Genomic DNA, 24825 nt, shown 5'->3' with positions numbered 1-24825 from the left:
TAAGACGTTAGAGGTTATGTTAAGCGAACTGGGGGATTTCACTCCACACACCAACCCTATTGTTGATGTTGAAGAAAGTGGAGAGGGGGGTAGGTAGTAGTGACGATGATATACAATTCTCACCATCACCACTACCCGATATTTAAGCAAAAAACTTCAATTCTGAATACGATAGACGTTTTCACTGTGATATTTGGCGATCCCTTTTGTACACTGATGGCTGGGGTTATTAAAAGTGACCCCATAAATATTAGTCATACATGTGCGGAGAAGATTTGAAAGCTTCTTGACCACCGAATTCAAGTGTGGGGGGGACGAGACGGGCATAAAGGCCTCAATAGTTTTAAAAATATTCTATTTAAATGAAAATCACGGTGAAGCCTACTATCATTATGTGCAAACAGAAGTGATTCAATGATTCACCCACATTTTGGAAATTATGAGAATGTTTTCATGGATTGGTTAGACAGTGTTGTCACTCATTTGGAAAATTGTAATGAAAAGGGTAGTGGTTCTGTGGTTTTATTTGTTGAAAATTAAAGTGTAAATGTATTTAAATTAAAAAAATTATTTTAAGAGGGGGAGGGGCGGGGGCAGAGTTTATAGTTTCAAAACATAACCCTTTGAAGAGTGTCAGGGTGTCCAACGAATCTTTTTTGAAATAGGCCAAAAGTTTTTCATGTTATATCAGCTTTCCGACCTTTGAAAGATAAAGCCAAAAAGTGAAATTTGGACCAGTGGGCCGTACATGGAAAATTTCCCCCTAGTAGATTTCACTTGTTTAACAGACAGATTTCCTGTAACACTCAAAGGAATAGATATTTTTGAACAGGCAAACGCACATTTAAAGATTGGTGTTACAGTGCTTCAATATGTAACGGAATTTGAAGGGGGAGTGCGTACTAATAAAAAGGGAGTGATATTTCCATTAAGAGCGTGATCGAATGAATCTGTAAAGCATTGGGTTTGGCTGTTGTACACACCACCTAGTGAACCTGATTCAATTGGCCATTTTAACCCAATTACGGATATTAGTAGAGTTCTGAAGGAGGGAAAGAAGGAGTGTGGGGTACGCTATTATTTCCCAATGTGTTTGTTTAGATTTTGGACCAAATTAAAGCTAGAGAATCACATGAAACACTACAAATGAAACGGCTATTAAGCAGTGGAGACAGTTGCAGGTGACCGGACAATTTTACGATTTAGAAACAAAGTGATAGATTAAGTTTAGACTGTGAGGCTAAACTCACAGATGAGAACGACCCATACTATCCAAATGGTATCAAAGAACATCAAGCTATTGTAGTTTCCTATGCCCACGCTCAAAGACACGACAGTACCACTATGCGTCTGTTAGAAATAGTTGAGACGTTGGACGAGGAGGATTGTATGGTCAAAGCATTGACTAAATGAATTGTCACCACGAATAGAGCGATCTCCCGGTTGCGAAATACACATTACTCAATTATTCTATCAGTAGAGTATCGCCTGGCACTTAAAAATAGGAAAATAGGTTGGGTATGTAACGGGGAATTTTAAGAGGGCACTAAGGGGAAAGGGACTAGGGGAAAAATGACTAACGGGGGAAGGGGAAATTCCATGACACGACTATTTATCGCAGGATATATCATCAGGAGTTAGTGATTTTCGTGGCGTAGCACAATCAATCGTGCAATGTGAATGTGAGCAAGCAGTTCTTTATACCAGTTTTCATTCACAATTCAAATTACGATTTGAAATTTATTTTACTGACTTTGGCAAGTATGCACAAGGAAGAAGTTGCAGATAGCCCATGGGCAAATAACTCATTTGCCTATAATATTATACCCAAATCAGCTGAGAAGTTGTTGCTTTTACAATTCAAGTGGTAAACAGTGGATAATGGGCATACTTGTTGGGATAAAATCCGTTTTTTAGATTCATATAGTTTTTTCCCCAAAGCTCTCAGCCAACTCATCTAACTGCAGAAAGTGACGATTTTGATAGTTTCCCTCTGCTTAAACAGTGCTTTCCCGACAATGAAATATATGATTTACTATCTTGTAAAGGCCTATATGCATATAATTATTATAACTCTGGTGCAAGGTTAAGTTAGGAGAAACTCCCTCCCATTGAAGCATTCTATAACTCACTTACCGATAGTGAATGTACTACCGAAGACTGAATTTGCTAAGAGAGTTTGGGCTAAGGGGGGGTGTAAAAATGGTTGGGACTATTGTAGAATGTTCTTGGCAAGCGATGTGTTAACTCTTTTAGATATTGTCTGCAAAATCACTGACCAAATCTGTTCAGAATTCGACCTAGACATTGGGTATTATTTTTCCACACCACACATAGTGAGGGATTTAATTCGAAAATTTAGTAGGGAGGAAAGAGGTCTAATCACCAATGTGGATCAACACTTATTTGTAGAAATATCTATGAATGGGGGGATATGTCTTTCGCGGGGACCGCATCTTAACAACTGATCCAACCGGACAGAACTATGTTGACGGCGACGGTGTAAAGTCCAATGCTGTTTTTCTAGGCAGAAGCTCACTCTATCCCTAAGCAATGTATCACTACAGTCTACCGTTTGGCAATTACAAATGGCTTGAAAATCCTTGTGCCATAGATTTCCCCGACATTCACACTGTCAAGGAAAATTGTTCGCAAGGATGTTTTTTTGAAATTGACGGTCACATATCAATGGAGCTCCACGGCTCAGTCAAAGATTTTGTTTATTCGTGTGTAAATACACCGGTGACCAAAGACTCTTTGAGTCCATACAATTTGTATTTGGTTGAGGATATGGGCATGAATTGGACCCCCTCCAAGGAGAAACTAACTGCAGATCTGGACCCGAAAAAGAATATTGTTGTTCACCATAGGCTATTGCGATGGATTGTGACAAACGGTTTCAGAGTTACAAAGATACAAAGAGCCCTGGAATTCGAGCAAAAACCCTACTTGAAAACGTTTATAGACACGTTTGTCAGTAAATGTTCAAAGGCAAAAAGTGAAGTTTAAAAAGAAATATATAAACTTATTTCAAATTCAGCTTTTGGGAAAATGTGTGAAAGCGTACGTAACAGATCTCGTCGTGACATCGTAGCCTGCCCCCGAGAGCAATCGAATTGTCGCTTACCCCAACTTCAAAATATTCACTGTCATAGACTCGAATATGGTTCTTCTACACAGAAAAATGAGAAATGTCGTTCTGGGTAAAAATATCATGGGGGGGGAGTTCAGTATTGGAAATTTCAAAGAAACTCATGTTGTCATTCTTTTACAACGTGGGTTAGGTACAATGGCCAAGGGAGGGGGAAGTTTCAAGTGTACTTTGGAGATACATATTCACTCCTATTAAAAGTTAAAACCGAGGATTTATTGGAAGATTTGGAAAATGGTGCACACATCAGCTTACGTATGGATTTTACGCATGGGAATGAGAGCATCTATCCCGCGTTGGTTAAACGCCAGGCCCCCAATCCGTTTTTAATGTTAAAATCTGAGACGGTAAGCAATTTAATATCCAATGGGGTGTTCCCTGGTCCGAAAGTTTACTTTATGGAAACACAAGATAAGGATATAAAACAAGCTTGCAAAGGGGTGCCTACACACTTTGTAAAATATAATTTCGACATGAGTGTCTACAGAACCTTTAAGGAGAGTAGTTTAGTGCCAAGAGCAAAATTAATGGCAATTCGTTCTCTATAATTTAAAAATTATACTGTTAGAGTGGGGAAAATGCCATGTCTTGCATATCCGACAAGGTCTAAGTACGTGAGGATGGTGTGAAAGTACTCCACCGTGGTAACTACCGTATTACTGATCGAGTTGAATGTATGCAGTATAGAAAACAACTCGGTCTGGATAAATTAACTCAAATTCCAAATACTACTTGGCGGGTGTGTGGATTGAGGACAACAATTTCCCTATAATATACATTCTATTTTGCCATCGTCGTCAATATCTTCGTTATCATTTAACTTTTGCTGATATTGTATACTGAGTATTTTCCCTGCCGCAGCGGGCCGCCCCCGCGTTGTCTAGCCCCTGGGGGTTGGGGGTCCCGGCCTACGGCCCCGGTGGGTGGGGGGTCCCGGCCTTCGGCCCCGGTGGGTGGGGGGTACCGGCCCAGCCTTTGGTCCTGGGGGGGGGGGTCCCGTCCCGGCCTTTTGACCTTGGGAGTAGGGGGGAGGTCCCGGCCCGACCTTCGGCAACGGGTGAGGGGATTCTCATCTTTTAAATGTTGTAAATAATTTCTATTCTCTTAGTCTACAAATGTGTTCAACTGTGCTGTTGCTGTTGATAGTGATATTAAGTGTATGTATTATTTAAAATACACGTTCTTGTTGTTCTTGTTGTCGTTGTCAATAAATGAAAAGTATGATTTTTAAAATGATGTTGTTGATCTGTTCCATTATCTTGCTATTATTATTATTGAGTGTTGTACAAAAAGTGTTGCCAATAAAAGAAATAATATAATTCTGTTGTTCTTGTTGCTATTGAATATTGTACTAGGTAGATGCTGCTTTAGTCTGGGGGAAATTATGATTTATTCATTAAACAAGTATGGTTTACATTTGTAGTTAGTTGTAGTCCAGCTGCATCAACAGCAGCATGTATCAATTTAAAACACCATCCAGATCGTTTCTCTGTGGTCCGTCAATGTTGGGGAAAACGATACTTTTAGCTAAAATAATTAAAATTTATAATAAAGTGTTTTTGAAAAAACCAAAAAAATTTACTATTGCTATAGTATGGCAAGAGTCCTATGACCAAATAAAAGCTATAACTGCTGCTACATCTATGCCAGAACAATTCACACGAGGACTTGATGTTTTCAATAGTATTCAGCCAAACTCATGGCTGATTATTGATGATTTAGCTGAATCCATTAAACAATGGTCACAGAAAATGCTACAACTGTTTACTGTTCGCTCTCATTATGAACATATTTCCATAACCCTAGTTCTACACAATCTGTTTCATCAGAGCAAGTGTAAGAGGACCCTTGCATTGAGCAGTACCTACTACATTATGTACCAGGTTGTTCGTGATTCAAGTTCTCTAATTGCTCTCAATAAGCAAATATATCCTGGTGCTCCAAAATTTCAACTTTCAGCTTACATTCAAGAAACAAATAAACCCTACGGCTACATTCTGTTTAATCTTAATCAGAATACACCCGAGGATTTGCGTGTTGTCACAGATATTTTTGACAATGAAATTACTGTATATCTTCCGATGAACAGTAGAAAAGGCTATTAGTTGCCATCATGACACTGAAGAAACTACACGAAAATAGACACTTATTTTCCGTTCTAAGCACTTCAAAACCACTACTTAGGAAGACCATACTCAAACATGCTGTTTACAAAGAACTTATTAATCTAATATCTGAACTCTGTTTAAATTTAACCAAGGGCAATGTACAGTTGCCAGAAGGTGTTAGACAACAGACAAAGCAACATCGTTCCACTGTACGTGCCTTGGCTTGCAAAAACAAAGGAAAATATTTTAAAAGAAAATATCTCCTTCAAGCCGGCGTTAGCTTTTTACACTTTTACTGCCAATATTCGCAAGACTTGTAAACAGTTTTCTCTAGATGGCTAAACCCTACAAATTGACTCCAATAGAACTTGACCTTTCACCAATTGAACACTTTAAGGACAATCTAAGCAAATTTATTACTAATGAAAATACTGCCGATGTTAAAAAGCTAGTTTTACTTAAAGATGCACTTCGTCGCGTGGACAAACATAGACCGTATCGTGATAGACCCACCCTTGATGTAAGTGTTATTGATTCCCACCACCACCCCAAACAGTAAACATTTCAAGATTCTGCAGCAACAGCAACTATACAATCAAAGGTTCAATAATGACATCTATTGAAAACCTACTGCCAGACACATATCTGGAACAAAGTAAAAGAGTATTAACATATTTATGTGCAAAAGGGTAGCGGACATTACACTACGTGTTTGAGTTCAAAATGGATGAAGTTTTAAAACATGTCTATGAAAATATTGGTGAAGTGGGAAGTCTAAGTTCCCCCATAACACTTTCTAAAGTTGCCTCTGACGTCAGTGGCGGTGTGACCAGCACTTTAAAAATGCAAAAGAGTATCTAGAAAATTAGCCGAGTTAAACTCTACATCGAAATTATAGGCTTCGTGGCAATTAACATAGACAAATAAAAGCGTTTTTCCCACTGCATATAATCAAAGCAGATCTTTTAACTCTAGATGAGATTCAAAGGGGACACAATACACCCTTAAAATATACTCTAGTGGGAATCAGTGTCTTAAGTCGCTATGCATATGCTATTCCTTTGCTATTCCTTAGAAAAATTCATAGTGATAGTGGTAGGGAATTTGTTAATTCACACGTGGAAAAGGTTCTAATGGAATATAATACAAACCTCTATCATAGTCATAGTCTGATAAAGGCTGCATTGGCTGAACGATTGATAAGAACGATTCGTCTATTAATTTTGAGTTATTATACACTGAAAAATATTGCTGCTTTTATTCATGATTTAGATAAAATCGTGCAAATATATAACCAACGAGCCCATCGATCTCTGTCCAATATTAGCCCTCAGGAAGTCCATTGCAGTGAAAATACATTTGACACATTTTTTAAACAATATTCCAGTGAAAAAAATTGTGAAGAAAAAATTCAATGTTGGTGATACTGTTCGAAATAATAGAACCAGCAATATTTTTGAAAAGAGAAATTATTTATGGTCCAGTGAACTTTTTAAAGTGTCAAAAATACTAGACACCAAACCCACGACATATCGTCTGCAAGACATCAAAAATGAAGAGATTCTCGGTGGTTTTTATGATTATCAATTACAAAAAGTTAGAATCAGTAGTGAAATTTATCAAATTGAAAAGATATCAAAGAGCTGTACTCTCAGGGGCAAGAGACAGTTGCTTGTTCGTTGGCTAGGTTACAACTCCGATTTTGATTCTTGGGTTGCGGCTGAAGACATTAACAATGCCCAATGATTTCTATGTGACATTCATGTCCAATGTCTCCGAACCTCTCTACAATGATTTGGATAACAAAAGTGATTTTTGGACGAAACTCTCTCCCACCAACAAATTCAACGGCGCGTATGAAGTGGCTCTTGTCAAATGTATTCTCAAAAACACCTATCATATCCTGAGAAAAGGTCGCATATATGATACAAAAATTAGACCCTATTACTGACCGCCACCCGTTAGCGAACAACATAAAATTCAAAAGATCAATTGGTTGGATTATCCATATGTTGAATTACCATACGAGGAACTCAGTTCTATGAATGATTTGGGTCATTCTATGAATAAAAGAATTTCCGTTCGTAAAAAACGAGCCTTTTATTTCAACTATTCAAAGGAAGAGGGCAAGATATACATTAATTCACCCGTTTCCGATGAAAATGTTATTCTCAGTGATAATCTAAAAGATGTTCTTGGCTTCAACCTTAATATAATCAATGACAAAAGTGCCGGAAACACTAATGTTATTTTTGCTGACTACCCGTCTGCCTTCTCCTCGGACGCTTGTAAATTTCTTTATGCTTCATTTGTTGAAACATCCAGAGTTGGCAATAGCAATGTTCCCCTCCTACGAGTTCTTGAACGAAAAACTAATCAAGATCATGTTCATCATTACAATATAGAGCATCTTCACTATATCCCTGTAAACACTTCCTATTTGGAACTCTGCCAGTTAGCACTAAGAACTGAATTACGTGATCCTCTAGCAATATCAAAGGGTTTGGCCGTGATTACATGCTATTTTGGACCCATCGTTGTCGGTGTTAAAAACAAACAAGAGGTCTAATAGAAAAGTGGTATTCATTTGTCCTGATATTGACTGCTATGTTGCTACTCTTGGCCCAAGATAACTGGGCAATGGAATTGACTATTACAAAGGTCGTTCATCAATGTCTGGCTATGGTCTTGGCAGTTGGTTTGCTAAGCTGTTTCGCTCTGCACTTCCCCTGGCTAGAAAATATATTGTACCGGCGGCGACAGATTTTGTATCCTCTGCACTATATGATTGGGGCTCTGGCAAGGATTTTGGAAAAAGTGCTTAGAAAACCTTAGGTCCAGCGCACGAACCCTTGGCAAGCAAATGAAATCTCGACAAAATGGAAAAGGTTTAAAAAGGTCGAGAAACAGTGTACCACTCATCTGTCTCTACTCAGGTCATAAACGAAAGACATTACTCTTGTCAAAGAAAAGAAGAAAAAACGACAAGTACAATAAGCAATAGAAGAACAAGAAATCCAAGGAAGAGAATTGTTACATCGAAACTGGATTTCTTTTCATACACTGAACAATGGCATATCTACCGCATAAGGATTCCCATCCTTTAATCACTTCATCTTTAAATCTGTTCAATGCAGAAAATTTCCATGTGAGCGTAAAATATGGATACTAGGAAAAATTCTATCCAAAACAACCGCTCTCTATAATATCCACTTTCAAATTTATTCCAGTGAAGACTAATTTATGGACAATTCTTCGACATTTATAGATTTACATGTGATAGTCAAGAAATCTGACAACGGAATGTCATTTCCTGCTGATGGAATATCCTATGAAAATTGTATATTACATAATTTATTTCGACAATTCAGTGTCTACATAAATGGAATACCGGTGAGCACAAGCAACAATCCCTCAAATTATACAAGCTATATGCAGTTCATGTTGGTGACACCCAAGTCATATAAGCAACTTAGAGGCACCTCCAATAAATATGAACATATTACAGACACTGATAGTACTGATGCACTTAAAAATGCTGCAACTAGTGAATTACATGTAGTTGGAAAAATATATCATGAGAAATTTAATATACCCAATTGGCTACCATCAAGTATTAAAGTGGATATAAAATTGACACTGGCTCTATCCAATTTCATTTTACGAAAGGAACTTCCTGCTAATCCTGATGTAACTCTCTCCTTCGCCCCGGCAATACTACATGTACGAAAGCAGCAGGTTATGAGTTCTGTTGCTTTGGGAGTGGAGAAACTGAGGGCCAGTGGGAATAATATTAAACTACTTGTTCCTCATACAATTACCAATAAAGGTCATATTGCCACAGGCTTGCACACCTTCACCGACTCATCCTTTATTAATGGCGAAGTTTTATCAAAATTAGCATTAGCATTTGTAAAAAGCGCTAGCGCAATAGGATCGTGGTCAGGTTGTCCACATAAATTTGAGATGTTTGGGTTTTCATCTCTTGTATGCAAAGTAAATGGAATCCCACTCTACAATCTATCTTTTAATAAATCCTACAGGACATTGAATGAGATTACAATGCAAACCCAAGATCATGATTCACAACTATTTGAAAATGGTAAAACCGAAGAAATGTTCGCTAAAACACATGGTATCATTGTACTAGACATGTCTGGCACTCAAGATACGAGTATAGTATGAACGAGGAGTGTGCGTTTAGAGTGAACATTTACCGACCCATTACATGAGAGTATCGCACTAATCTTGTTAAATCAATTTGGAACCTATTGGGAAATCACTCCCGAAGGCAGTGTTCTACTAGACCTTGCATCATTAACACTAGTCAAATAATCAGTGTATTTACTATGGACCCCTACATGTCCATATACGGATCCTATTGTTTACCATCGGACTTCCTTGGAAAAATTCAATGTGCAAGCAATACCCTAGTCATTGTTAATAGCAGTCCGTCGACTGTGAATACCGGTCATTGGCTGTGCATCTTTCAAACAACGAAGACTACTGAATTTTTTTATCCTCTCAGCCTACCTTATACATTCTGCACTCCACACATCAACAGCTATATTGAAAGCAGATGGGAAAACTATTATTCAAAACCGGAAGAGAGTGCAGGATCTAACGACTAAAAGTTGCTGTTTTCGTGTGCTACTATATTTCGTATTCAGATGTCGCGGTTATACTTACAAGCAGTTTCTCAACATTTACGCAGACAATCCACGTCTGAATGACCTTATGGTGGAAAATATGCTCTCAGACCTGTATAATATTGATTTTAATGCCCTACGAGTAAAGTGTTTTAAAAATGTATGTAAACTTGTTTATTAATAAAAAAAAATTATATACACAGCAACAATGTCTTTATTCTTCACTTTAGATTTCTTCTTCTTCTTCTGTGTATAGGCAACTGTCGAAAACCACTAATGCTGGTAGATCATTTGAATTCACTATAAATTAATCTTGATTAGCTGCAGAGTCAGGGTCACATTTTCTACATTACAATGTAACTTCACTCTTATCATATCTCTTTATATAGTCAATGATACTATATACATTCATATTGTGAAATTCACGTGTTTCAATTTGTCTCTTTGAAGTAATATCACATACAGTGTTTTCAAATGGTGAATCACATTCTGTAACAGCCTAATAAAAACCACTACTTTTACAGTCATAATAGCCAGTATCGTCGCAACGATGACGTAGAAACCAAATTGTCTTGTTACCCCAACAGTTGAATCGTAGGCCTGATTCCTCCTCCCAAAATAATTTAAAACCACGACAATACCAATCTCTTAGAAATAAACTAAAATCTCGTTTAGGGTTCTTTCCAATCATACCAGGATAAGTATTCTCCCACCGATCACATTTGTCATAGTGACAATTGGAGTATAGTTGCCCACTAGGGTGAGAGTCACAAATCTCTTCAAGACATGAATTACAGCCTTTAATTTGTACTGCATATCCTCTATATAATTTACATAAATTGCATAATTTTCACTTTTTGTTATACTCATCAATAATGGTACAATTCCCAGGTGATGACCAACTGCCAAGAGTATACATACATAGTGGACATGTATAGAACATTTTTTTTTTGTTTCCAGTGTCAGTTCTCTCACAGCTAAAATCAAACTGATCTACTTTCGATAAATTCAGAGGGGGAGAGGAGAGAAAGGAGTAACTTTGTGACATTACATAACCTGTTTTGGAGAGAATCATCTACATATAATATATGGCAATATATTCAAAACTATATCCACGATATTAATTTGCTTTGTTTTAATTAATATATCAATATATTGAGTAAATGCTTTTGAGTCACGTCGTAAAAGCTGCATACAATAGTCAAACGATGGAGGATAATTTCACATTATATTGTCAAGTGTTCTTTGAGAAAATATTTTCCGTTGAAGAGATAACTCGAGAAAATCATCATCTAGAATCAAACGTTTTTCCACAGCCACAAGGTTCGACATAATTCTCTCTTTCTCAAATTCATTCATTTTTCAATCCTAACACTCTCACTGCTGACCCTAGACTAACCATGATTCGTTCTACTTCAAGAATATTCGATATTCTACTTTTAAAAGAAAATCTAACAAAAAGAAAGGGGACATTTTCGATTTCAAAACAACTTTATTGTGTGTGAGCATAATTACAACAATAATATGTTACACATACAGTTACTGATATAACTTATTGTCCTCAATATACTTCACTATTGCATTTAAAGCACATTGAAGTCTATGTATATGTACTATATCGACTTTCGCAGCGAAGCATAATTGATCCTCCAATTTAAATATACTGAAAGATATCACGTATCTTGCATACACTTCTTCCCACTCGAGACAAAGTCGAGATCCTCTTGTGATTTCTACCGCAATGTTTGGTGCTCTTGTATCATTGCTGCTGTTGCTGCTTCCAGCTCCACTATAGACTTCTAATAGTGTAAACATACCATTCATTATTGCAAATATATATTTTGACAAATAAATAAACGACTATAGTCAAACTACTCTCACTCCTTGAATTCTATTCTCACACTAATATCAACTATACTGACAAATGTGGTTGCTAAGACCTCTTGGGGCTATTGCGCAAATCCAATGCTAGTAATTCATAGAAGTCTGGTCTGATGTTACTTAACTTCGTATTCTAGCTCTGTGATTCGTCTAGAAATAGGCATGCGACTGTGACGTCACTTAGCCTTGGAATTAGAGAGGCCTTTCTACTTCCGTTTTTTACAGTTTCGGTTATTATTTATCCGGGTCGCTCCTCAAACAGTTCGTTCAAACAGTCCGAGGTAATGAACTGTTTGAAATCGTGTTTTGCCTTAATACTGCGCTAAATAAGGAACGTGAAGCGTTTAACTACAGTATTATTAGTGCTATTCGCCTTATTCGCATTATGGCCCGACAATGAAGGATCCTTAGTGCCCTTATGTGACAGATAAAACCGAGCAATGCAACAATGAAGGCTTTCAATAATCGAAAATTAAGAGAAAAAAAATTATAGAAAAGAAATTAAGGGCACAAGAAATTAAGGAAATTAAGACTATTAATAAGGGCACTACAACTACTGATCTTCAATCCATTGAGCCTCCTATGAAGTTTATACGACCATCGTTTCCATTAAAACCCTATATTCCCCAGGCCATAACTTAAAACCCCCCTCCCCCCAGAGCCATCAAAGAATGGGTTGTCAGTTCTGCCCCGGGGAGTATAAGGTTTTAATGGAAACGATGGTTGTAAAAACTTCAGAGGAGGCTCAATGGATTGAAGATCAGTAGTTGTAGTGCCCTTATTAACAGTCGAAAGTGATTGGAGGGCTCGCAATCAACAATGAAGGCTTGCAATCATCAAAAATTAAGAGAAAAGAAATTACAGACTTACTCAGATAAAGATTGTCTTCATTGATTGGTGTGTTTGTCTCTGAGATTATAACATTTTCAAAATAAATATTTGCTTTGAATCCATTGTATTCTAGAGCAGGACGTGTATAGCCCGACCTAAATATGAAAGGCAAATTGTAGCAGTAGGAAATAAGCTCAATAAACATTTATAAAACTTAAAATAACATAATTAAACTTAAATAAATAGTAAGCAAAAACCTTAATAAGTAATATTTAAATAATAAATCAATTTAATCTTAATTTAATTGAAATTTAACAATACGTTATAATAAAAAGCAAACACTAAAAGAAACTTACGTTAGTTTAAAGTGTATAGTGCTATTATACAGTCTCATAATATCTCTAACAGTAGTCCGTCGTTCGAATTCATAAGAAATGCTGTCTAGAAAGCTTATATCGTAATCAGTACTATTTGCTACATTGAATACAATAATCGGGCTGCACTTTCTTGTCAACTGCCGAGAGTAGGGAGCTGCATTATGGAGTAGCACCAGGCCACCGTCAGGCTATGTTTAAAGTAAGGGTAATTAGGGGCTCTTATTGAGACTTTTTTTTTCAGTTTATTTAACTGATATTCTGTAGACTATTGTTCTGGGTAGTACTACACTGAATAGCATATAGGTTTTGACAAGACATGTTGCGATGCTGTTGGAGTACAAGTCTTTACTAGCTTTAACGACAAAGACCAGGATTTCCAGTTCATAAGGCGACATATAAGCTAAGGAAGATAAAACAGAGACAAGACGAATCTCTAGCGAGAAAGATAGGTATAAGCTGTCCAACAGCCTGCCACGGCGTTTGAGAAGAAGACATTTCTTTTACAATTTTTTTTTTTATAATATTATGTGTTAACTGTTCATTTTCTTACATTTCAGGAATAGCCAAGACATAATTACAAGATACTACGACCCTATTTACCCGTAGTTAGTTAGCATGCACTATTTAGGTTGTTAGGGGTAGTTATGCTTGCAATACATCCGACTGAACTCCGTACTATTTATGGGACCCAAATGCTTTTATGGTCACTAATTCAGTTGATTAGGGGATCCTTATTGCTTTCTTGACTTATCTTTGGAATACCTGGACATCATTATGTTAATTTTGATGCGTGAAACCGTTCCAAATTTAAGTATAGAGCATAACTAAGCTTCCGACCCAAGAGTCCGACCCAATCCATATTTTCAACTTTGAACTTTACAGTGAAATTTTCTCAGCCCTCATTCAGCACGTGAGAATATCCTTAATATTTCTACACATTATTTTCTAAATGATTAGGGCTGACATCCCCGTGCCTTCTGATGACCAGAGCACAATCTACACTGTACTGAAAGATAAAATACATTTTATATGTTTTCACTTTTTTACCTTTAATCAATCAAATATTACAAAGACTTTAAGGAATAGATGTCAGCATATGCATATTAAAATGTCAATTGAAATTCATATTTGTTTCAACAAAGTGGAAATTATTTTCTGGTCTTCAGAAGGCATGGCGGATTTAGTCCCTAGTCGTTTTAATTTCTGCTTGTTTTGAGTTGTAATTTATTGTTATTTTTGTTATTTTTTGGTTTCATTTGTTTATTGGTGGTGATGTATGGTAGTCATACGCTTGGAAAACTGTTTTACTTTATTTCTGCTCATTTTTGGTTTAATGTGGCTCTTCATTTTTCCTCGAAGAAATTATTTTGTGCGAAAAGTTTTCAAAACTATTTTCTGTTCGATTTTTTATTGACATAGTCTTTTTCATGGAAAATGAAAAGAATATTTAAAACCTTTTCAATTTTTTTCAAATACTTAATGGTAGCGGACTTTAAGTAAGAAGCGACGCGGCTCAATAGTAACCGAAACTTTAAATACAGACTATTAACATCAAGAGATATATGAAAGGAATCAATTTATTTTACTGATTCCAAACATTTGAGATTCATAAAGTTTAAGGTTACCCATTAAAAGCTACAATCCTGAAAAAATTTGCAACTTTTTGAAAAAGGGTGGAAACACCCCCTAAAAGTCAATCAATCTTAATGAAAATCCCAACATCAAGCTCAACATATTATTTTGTATATTTTGCCAGAAGAATGATCACGGATGCGTGTTATTTTTGTTCTAATTATTTTTTTTTAATGATGTGTATTTATTTATTTTTCTCCCAGGGGTGATCGCACCGAATCAAAAGTCCTAGAATATCGGTAAATCCCTCTTTCGATCGAAAATAAAAGTTTTAGTGCCCTTTCAAGTAACAAAAAACATTGCAGGGCCACTACCTCCTTTCCAAACCCCTTTTTCCTCAAAGTTATCTTATCAAAATTTTGAGATACCCGTTTTCCCCAGCATCGTTAAAAAGTCCAGTAACTATGCCTTCAGAAATAAAATGAACCCCACAGTCCTTGGGGAAAGGTCTGTGAGTGACATTTGCCCATCATTTACGTATAGTATTTGTTATTGGGAAGCATACAGACATTTTTCAGGGGGGGGGGGGGGGGTAAGCCTTTTGCCAGGGGAATTTGCCTTGGAGATAATTTTGCGTCGGAAGGACAATTTCCGGGGGGTGAGTTTCTAAGGGACATTCTAAACTGAGGAAATTTGCCAGAATTCCTATACTACATTCTTTTTATTTGTCTTACTTTCTCTTTCACGACTCAATTTTACGTATGAAATTTTAAAGGGAATTGTCCAGGGAAAATTTCTACCGAGTTGGAATTGTCTAGAGTATCTTTCCATAGGGAGGGACTTTAAAATGCTCCTAAGATATTGCCGATACGCTCTTTTGATAACCTGCGTAGTAACGGCGTATTGAGATTAAGCTCCATTTCTCGCGTCAATATCCTTCATATCCTTAGGCATAGTTATAATAGTAGTCACGGTAGCAGCAGTAGTGGCACTAGTAGCCCTAGTTATAGCTGAACAGCCCCCTCATCACGCCCTGGAAGTTTAAGTTTGATACAATTAGCTGTTGGTATGACACTGCAGTCATACCCTTTTGATAGTTTTAATTTAGTTCAACTTCCACCTCAAAACTTCATAAAATTTTTATCGTACTACTTTTAACCTTACAAGTAAATGCAATAGCAGTTTTAGTAGTAGCAGTATTAGTAGTAGCATTAGGTAGTAGTAGTAGTAGTAGTAGTAATAGTATTAGTAGTAGTAATAGTAGTAGTAGTAGTAGTAATGGTAACAGGAGTAGTAGTAGTAGTAGTAGTAGCACTAGTAGCAGTGGCAGTAGCAGTAACAGCTGTAGTAGTTCTAGTAGTAATACTAGTAGTAGTAGTAGTAGAAGTAGCATTACTAGTAGTAGTAGTAGTAGTAGTAGTAATAGTAGTAGTAGTAGTAGTAGTAGTAGTAGTAGTACTAGTAGTAGTAGTAGTTGTAGTAGTAATAGTAGTAGTAGTAGTAGTAGTACAAGTAGTTGGGGTAGTAGTAGGAATATAGTGCATATTTTGCGCTTTGGTCAATTGCTCTTTCCCTTTAAGCATTCTCTGAAACTTCGTACCTAATAAACGAATCCATTCTTGAGGTAGGCCTACGCTCTTTTGACAACCTGCACGCACATACTGTGTTTTGATTTATTTCAAATTTTCCCTTGGCATTCTTTCAAATTTTCACCCTTCTTGCACTTAATCTTAATAGTACTAGTATCCTAATAGTAGTTGTAGTTTTAGGAACAGTAGTAGCAGTAATAGTGTTGGATTAGCAGTACTAGTAACTGTAGTAGAAGCTTATTATTAACTGCAGTAGTACCATGTACATGTCACCTTTTGACCAGTTGAACATTCCCCTCATGATGCCCCGGGAGTTTCATCTTTATATTGTAAGCCTTTCCATTAATATTGCTGATACGCCTTTTTGACAAACCGTGTGCACACAGTATTTTTCGATTTAGTTCAATTTCCACCACAACATTTTCTCAGATGTTCATTTCAATATCCTCAGCCTTGGTAGTACTCACTACAGGAGCAGTAATTTTAGTGAAGTAGTGGTAGTAGAAGTTTCAGCGGTAGGAGTAGTGGTTGTTGTAGCAGTAGTAGTAGCGTGCAAATATTGCCTTTTTGGTCAATTGATCATCTCCTTATCATTTCCTGAAAGTACTATGTTAATATACTCAGTCATTTTTGAGTTAGGCCCTTTTGAAAACACGCATCCACATAACGTATTTTGATCTATTTCAAGCCTCCCCTCAACAATCTCTCGAAGGCTCATCTGAATGCCAATTGTCGTTTTGGAAAGTGAAGGTCAAATACACCCACCTTTTTTATTAACACATACTATATATAAGCAATGGACGAACTTCATAACTTAAAGCCCTTGCTCTGACGGTGGTGGGGAAGGCCTGACATCCCCAAAGACAATGTTACAGAACCTTTCATATATGTTGAACAAAATGGCTATATCAAAATTTAGATCGGATGTTTTGGAGAAAAGATGAGCGTGGAAGGGGGGGGAATCTTCCAGATCTTCAACCATTTTACCAATGTCTACATTGTTAGATTTCAAACTCTCTGGTTAGTATTCAACTGTTCCTGGAAAATTTATCTCAAATCTACATCCTTGAGCCATCTTACGTCATAACTTCCACGAAGGTAGTTATCCTTCCTAAATTTCAGCTTTAGATTAACCCTAGACAGTACTAGATGGTGGTATTTACTTCTAACTTCAATAACAGCACCCCTTTATAACCTAGTATCTAGTATTGATTCTGCCAGTTTTTCGTTTCCATTAAAAAAAGTGATAACGTTTGCTGCCTCACCGTCATGTGAGTATATTTAACAAATACGATACAAATTGACAATATGTAAATTTCTTCGACAAAAAAAGACAAAATATGAGTTTCTTCGACAAAAACGGAAAAAAAATATGACATTTAACAACAAAAACTAAAAAATTGCGTAAGGTCGACAACAAAAACTGAAAAGAAACGGAGATATTCTACAAAAAAAAAGTTGAAAAGTGTGACCAGTGGTGGATCCAGGAGGCAAGCGGTGCGCGCGCCCCCTAACATAGTCTAAAGTAGAGTAATTTACTTAATTAACGCAAGATTGCCTTAATTAAACTTGCTCCTAACGCATGTTTATCAGATCAACCTATTTTGCACCCCCCCCCCCAAGAAAATCCTGGATCCACCCCTGAGTGTGACTACATGGGAACAAAAATTTGAAATCTTTCATTTTACTTGACAAAAATTGAAAATGAGTAAATACCTTCGAGAAAAAAAGGAAAACGGTGGAAGTTTACAAAGCATAAACAAATTTATGTTCTAAAGTAATAAAAGACATGGAGCAGTGTGAATTTTTTGACAAAACTCAAAATTTGTTTAATTTTTTTTGGGCAAAAACTGAAAGTTCATAGAAATTGCTTAAAGGTTGTTCTGAGTACCCGGCTGACCGGCAGTATTTCAAACAATAGGCTGTATAAAAAAATGTAGTTAAATACCGCTCTCTAGGGCTATAATGAAAGAAAGGTTGAGGTGGCTAGGGCACGTTGTGTGGATGAAGGATGGCATATTGCCGAAGATTGTTCTTTTCGACCAACCATCTAGGACTAAAAAGAAAGCAGTTCGTCCTCGTCTGGGGTGAGAGGACGTCATAAAGAAAGATCTAAAGGAAATGGGAACTTCGTGGGTCGGTGTAAAAATGGAGGATTTGAATAGATTGGGATGGAGGAGGAGCGTGCGTAGCTTTCTTGGCCTCAGGCGGCTTGGTGCTGCGGTGAGTTGTTAGTAATAGCAGTAGTGGTAGTAGTAGTAAATACTGAATAAAATCTTAAAGATCAACAAAATAATATGAAAAAATTGGATAAGTTCATAACAAATGTTTTGAAAACTGTGAGTTTTTATACAGAAAAAAAAAAAAAAAAATGTGAAAACATGAAAAAATTAAAAGTTGGGAATTTCAAGCACAAATAACATGCAAATTGAAAATTCGTTCTAAAAAAAATGAATATATTGTAGGCTTCAATAGCTGTTGAGTAGGGTAAGATGTGTGGTGTGTGATAAGTTGCTGAGCCTAATGTGCTTTCGTTAACCATACAGAGTCGATAGGGTTGATTGGTGTTTTTAGATATCCATGTTGAATTTCCTATTGTTAAGTCTCCTGTACTGGCTCAAGAGGGTTTGATTTTGCCATATTAATTAAAGAGGATGTAATTTCACTGCACCGGATATAATAGTCCTATGTTTGGTGTGTGTCAGTTAGTGCGAAATGCGTAAGTGGGTAGTGATCATTGGTATTCTTGGATATTGTGTTAGAACGGGCTTTATACAATTGAGAAATCTAAGTAGGCTATTTCGCATTTTGGAAAAATCCTAAGCTTATCAGAGCGGAGGGGAAGTATGTTTACATTATCAGGTTTCTTAAGAAAATGATCAATTATTAATTATTAGAACATCATTTGAAACTTAGAAAGTAAAAAAAACACGTTAAAACACCAAAATCCTGTAAAACTAGAATTTGTTGAATTGTATAGGCATAAACTTAATCTGTTGAAAAATTAATACGAAATAAAACGTCTTAGAATTGAAAATATATAAAAAATTGAGATTTTTGAAAATGGAATAACTTTTATGAAGAAATTTGAGAATAAGAACTTTACATAAGTTAAAAACTTGAATTTGCTGAATCAAAAACGCTTTTGTTAAAAATATCTGAAAATTAAACATCTCAGAATTGAAATTGAAAGAGGTAGAAATCTTGAAATATGGATGTTTATTTTGGAGATTTAAAAGTAAGAACTAAAACTTTTATAAACAATAAGTAGAACAACAGGAAAATTTTTATACAAGACAGTGGAACGCAACTTTAAATGAATATTTAGCCCCTATATCCAAGGGCCGTCATCAGCAAAACAAACGAAGAGAATAAAAAACAATATAAAATAAACTTACATTAAAATTCAATGATTAAAACTGGAATATTTTTAAAAAAATGTTTTAAAACAGCCCTAATATCGTTACTTCAAGGAAGTTCAACCAGGACTGCAGTCGCAGGACTGCATTCATTTGAAGTTGCGGTCCACTGTCTTGTATAAAAATTTCCCTGTTGTTCTACTTATTGTTTATGATGGAAAGGCAGTGTGGTCTTCGTCGCTATTTGCAACTAAAACTTTATTAAAACTTGTTTTTTTTTAACTGTAAGGGCATTTCGAGAAATCTGAAAATTCAATCTTAAAAATAGAATTGTTAAATCAAGTTGATATTCTTGAAATATGAATGCTTTATTGCCCAAATTCAAAAGTATGGAGTCGGGAATCGTTAAAAAACAGCTTGAATTTGTTGAATTGTAAAGCCTTTAAAGGCTTTCAAAAATTAGAATTCTAACATAGTCAGAAAAAGTTGAATTTGTTACATTGTCAAGGCTTCAGCTGCAAAAATCTGAAAATTAAAAATCTTGGAAATAAAATAGTTTTAGAAAGGTGAGATTCCTGCAACGGGAAAGATTATGTTGTCAAAATTTAAAAATTGGGGCTTTAAATTTGTTTAAAAATAAGTTTGAATTTGTTTCATTGTCAAGGCTTTAATTGCATAAATCTGAAAATGAAAAGTCTTGAAGTGAAACTGTTTAAAAAAAATTATATCTTGAGACTCTTGAGACGGGAAGGTTTTTTTTTGTCGATAATCAGAAATAAGAACTCTAAAATAGTTCAGAAAGCTTAAATTTTTCGAATTGTAAAAGTTAAGTTAGAGTAATATAAAAATGAAATGTCTTAGAAGTAAAATTATGCTAAAAATTCTCGAGATTTCTGACATAAAAAGTATTTTTTTGTTAAAAAAATTGAAATAGTTAACAAAAACAAATCAAACGTATTGTATTGCAAAGACTTTAGTTTATGTCTGAACCCTGTTCAAACACACTTAATTTGAAAAGCTTGCAAGTTTTGATGGAGGGGGGTCCGGAAAAGCCCAAAAATTACAAAATATTGGAACGTGTGAAGAAAATCTTGCGAACCTTGAGATATGGGAAGTCTTAATCCCGACCCTGTGAACTTGCCTGAAGTGAAAATACACCTTGCCTTCTCAGAAGTATACAAGACCCATGTATTTCAGTTTTTTTTTACATTTAAAGAAGTTTTGTGCATGCAAGTGTTGTGTATGGGAGATAGATTATTTATAATCTGAGAATAGTTCCAAACGCAGGAATCATTTATTAATGATATATATCACTGGGCTAGATCACAGTTTTTAGAATTAGCAGCATGATCAGTCCCTATCTCACCCATTATAAAAACCCGGATCGGGGTGCGAGTGCTCCATAGAACGTTTTTGCAGATATAAACATAAGCGGCATCAGATCTTTTCACGGGTAGAAAATTCAGATTTCTCTTGGACGCGAAACTTAGCTTCAACGTTGGAACACTAATTTTGAAGAAACTAATTTTAAATTAATTTATTCCAATACATACATGAAAATCGGTAGTTAGTAGTGTAATGTTATTATTAGATGTTTTTAGGAATTACAAGTAGGTTGCAAAGTCTCGAGTTGGTTTCAAAGGCATTTTGAGAAATTTACTGCCAAAATACGTGTTCCAGGGTAATTGGACCGCTGATGGCAGATCAAATTAGAGGAGCTGTTTGTACGCGATATATATATATATATATATATATATATATATATATATATATATATATATATATATATATATATATATATATATATATATATATATATATATATATATATATATATATATATATATATATATATATATATATATATATATATATATGGCCTCAACGCCTCGCTCTTTACACTAAAGTTTTTTATTATTTTAAAAAATAAAGTTGTGACACAGAGATAAACTTTAGCGTAAAGAGCGAGGCGTTGAGGAAGGGACAGCCCCTTTCATATACGAAATAATTTCTGTTCGTTTTAAGTTTTAATGTTGCTCCTTACTTTCAGTTAAAAAAAACTTGTTTTTTTATTTATTTTCTGAACAATTTGAATTAATGCAGCTTTGATTTTGGCTAACCGTACATGAATAATTAAAACGAAATTTGCATATTAATTTTACTTTTTTTTTGGCTAAATGGCTTTCTCGAAATTTTGTTCTTACGTTGCAAAATTCTATAATCGTATATTTTTATTACGTATGTTAGGGGGTTCACCCTCTAGTCAATACCTCCCTCTTTAGGCTAAAGTTCAAATTTTGTTCTAATTCTTTATGAAAGACCTCTTAATCACAATGACCAAAAATTAGAATAAATAGCTGTGATTCCGTGTTAATCCGTATATGAAAGGGGCTGTTCCCTCCTCATCACCTCGCTCTTTACACTAAGTTTTTTTATTATTTAAAAAAAAAAGTTGTGAGACAGAGTCAAACCTTAGCGTAAAGAGCGAAGCGTTGAGGAGGGGACACACCCTTCCATATACGGAATAATTTCATTTCATTTTAAGTTTTTATGTCGCTCCTTATTTTCAAGTAAAAAAACTTGTTTTTTTACTTAATTTCTGAACGTTTTCGAATTAATGCAGCTTTGATTTTGGCTAACCGTACAAGAACAATTAAAACGAAATTTCCATATTAATTTAGCTTTTTTTGGCTAAATGGCTTTCTCGAAATTTTTATTTCACGTAACTTGCGAATTAACTAACGTAACGAACTTCTATGTTCGTATATTTTTATTAAGTATATTAGATGGTTCGCCCTCTATTCAATACCTCAATCTTCACGCTAAAGTCCAAATTTTGTTCTAATTCTTTAAGAATGACCTCTGAATCACCATGGCCGTTAATTAGAATAAATAGCTGTGATGAAAGTAGGTCTACAAAAAAAAAAAAAAATAGCATAAAGAGCGAGATAGTGACTAGGGGACAGACCCAATCATAAACGTAATAATTTCTGTTTGTTTTAAGTTTTGATGTTGCTCCTTACTTTCAGTTGAAAAAATTGTTTTTATATTTAATTTCTTATTGTTTTTTAATAATCCTTAAAAATCTTGCACCCCATTCATAGCAATATCCCTTCTTTCAGTTGAAAATCTGAAACCGTTACTTTCAGTTGAAAAACTTGTTTTTTTATATTTAATTTCTTATCGTTTTTTTTAAATAATGCTGGGAAATTCGGCACCCCTTTCATTGCAATGTCCCTTCCCCCATGGAAACATCCTCCATAAATAGATCCTCTCACGTTAACCCCTATCCCCCCCAACTACCAGAAAAAATCCCCCCTGAAAACTTCTGTATAGTTTCCAATAACCAATACTATATGTAAACATTGGGCAAAGTTCATAACTTGCAGACATATCCCCGGGGACTGTGGGGGTCTAAGTCATCCTCGAAGACATTGTTATTGTGTTTTTCGATCATGCTGAGCAAAATGGCTATCTCAAAATTTTTATCGGGTGACTTCTGGAAAAAATGAGCGTGGGAGGCAGCCTAGCTGCCCTCCAATTTTTTCGGTCAGTTAAAGAGGCCACGGGAACTTTAATTTCCTTTCAAATGAGCCCTCTCAAGATACTCTATGACCACTGGGTCGATACGATCACCCCTGGAAAAAAAACATAAATAAACTCGGATTCGTGATCTTTCTTCTGGCAAAAAATGCAAAATTCCACATTTTTGCAGATAGGAGCTTGAAACATCTGCAGTAGGGTTTTCTGTTACGCTGAATCCGATGGTTTGACTTTCATTAAGATTCTATTACTTTTAGGGGGTGTTTCCCCCATTTTCGAAAATAAGGCAAATTTTTTTCAGGCTTGTAACTTTTGATAGGTTTCAAAAGTTTTTGATGAAACTTGTATATTTGAAATCAGCATAAGAATCTGATTCTTTTGATGTATCTATTGGTATCAAAATTCCGGCTTTTAGAGTTTCAGCTACCATTGAGCCGGGCCGCTCCTTACTTACAGTTCGTTACCACGAACTTATTGAAAATTTATATAAAGGAAGCATATACAAAGACCTCTCTTCAAGCAGATATACTGGAGATCTTTATTTATGGCATTTAATTATGGCAATCATATATTCCTCTTCATTATAGAAAAAGATTAATAATTAGTCGTGTTAATACAAATTAAATCAATAGAGGGACTGAATCTATGGCAATGGGAATATTTCTTACCCAATCTAATTTTCAATGATCATTTCATTTGTGTTTGAGCCGTCCTAGCCGAGTGGTTAGCGCAAGTGGTTAGTGGCTAGCAAAAATGCATACAAAATTTGTTTATGTCCATTTTTGTTTCGTTTTTACGAGTCAGACAAACATTTCGGGGGGGGGGGGTCCAACGAACTACCCCCCTGGATACGGCTTTGGTCGCTGGTTATTTGGTTTGGAACGAGGATCAATGCTGCGACTCTGTAAGCTCAGACAGAGTCGACCCAACTCAAAATCTGACGGGTGTTGGAAGTGTTGGATAATTCGCCCCTTACCACGCAATGTAGCCTACTTCCAATTGGAGGCAGTGAATCAAGTGATTGGTACTTGCGTAACGCCCACCATTGGTTAGCAGTTGGAAGAAAATTTAAGATTTTAATTTGCATTTTGGTTTTCAGTCACTTTTTCGTTTTATAGGCTACTTTCAATAGTTAGTTTTTTATCATATATAGTATGTACATTTTCTAAGAAGTAAAAACGGCTTAGAAGAGATCTTCACAAAAACTATTAAAAACTGGCTAAAAATTATAAATCCTCTTTGTTCTTTTGTCTTTTCGTTTTCTTTATTTTCTGTTCCCGTTCTCGTTCTTTTCCCTTTCTCGTTCTTCATTTTTTTTTCCGCTCTTTGTTTGTTCCTACTAAAAAGATATGTTACTTGGCCACTTTCTGCTTCCCTTCAGTACACTTTTGCATATTTATGCATTCTAAACATCACAAATTCAACTGATTTTCCTTTAACTGGGAGATGCTGAATAATTCATTCGTCATTTCCGTGATATTCCTTTTATTTCTTTTTGTAGCATTTTTTACTTTTTGTCTACTGATACGTGATTGTATATATTTATTTTGAATCGCATCCAAGGTCTAGCACTCATTTCAATACTAATTGGACACTTAAAGGATACAATAGAGCAATATGTGTGTGGCGGCTGTATTTTATCGCCAATATCCAGGCTACAGACTACGTCAGATATGAACACATAAATAACTAGATTTTACAGTCTATTCTAAATAAACTGCTTAAGGATTGTTCCGGGTAACCGGCTGACTGACCGTATTTCAAA

At 35.6% G+C, this 24825-nt stretch overlaps 1 protein-coding gene across 1 annotated transcript in view; it reads right to left on the bottom strand.

The window, feature by feature from the left end:
* LOC148939854 (uncharacterized) overlaps nucleotides 1–24825 on the bottom strand; it is a 450089-nt gene that overhangs the window by 152380 nt on the left and 272884 nt on the right. The window contains exon 9 of the mRNA XM_089105986.1: nucleotides 12660–12775. Within this exon, the coding sequence (XP_088962112.1) occupies nucleotides 12660–12775 (116 nt within the window). The remainder of the gene's footprint in view (nucleotides 1–12659; nucleotides 12776–24825) is intronic.

This window comes from Artemia sp. Qi Xiang Cuo, chromosome 20 (assembly GCF_049724085.1).
Source record: "Artemia sp. Qi Xiang Cuo chromosome 20, ASM4972408v1, whole genome shotgun sequence".
In the NCBI taxonomy this organism is placed as follows: domain Eukaryota; kingdom Metazoa; phylum Arthropoda; class Branchiopoda; order Anostraca; family Artemiidae; genus Artemia; species Artemia sp. Qi Xiang Cuo.
Note: the sequence above shows the minus strand (reverse complement) of the source record. Positions and strands in the feature narration are given on the sequence as shown.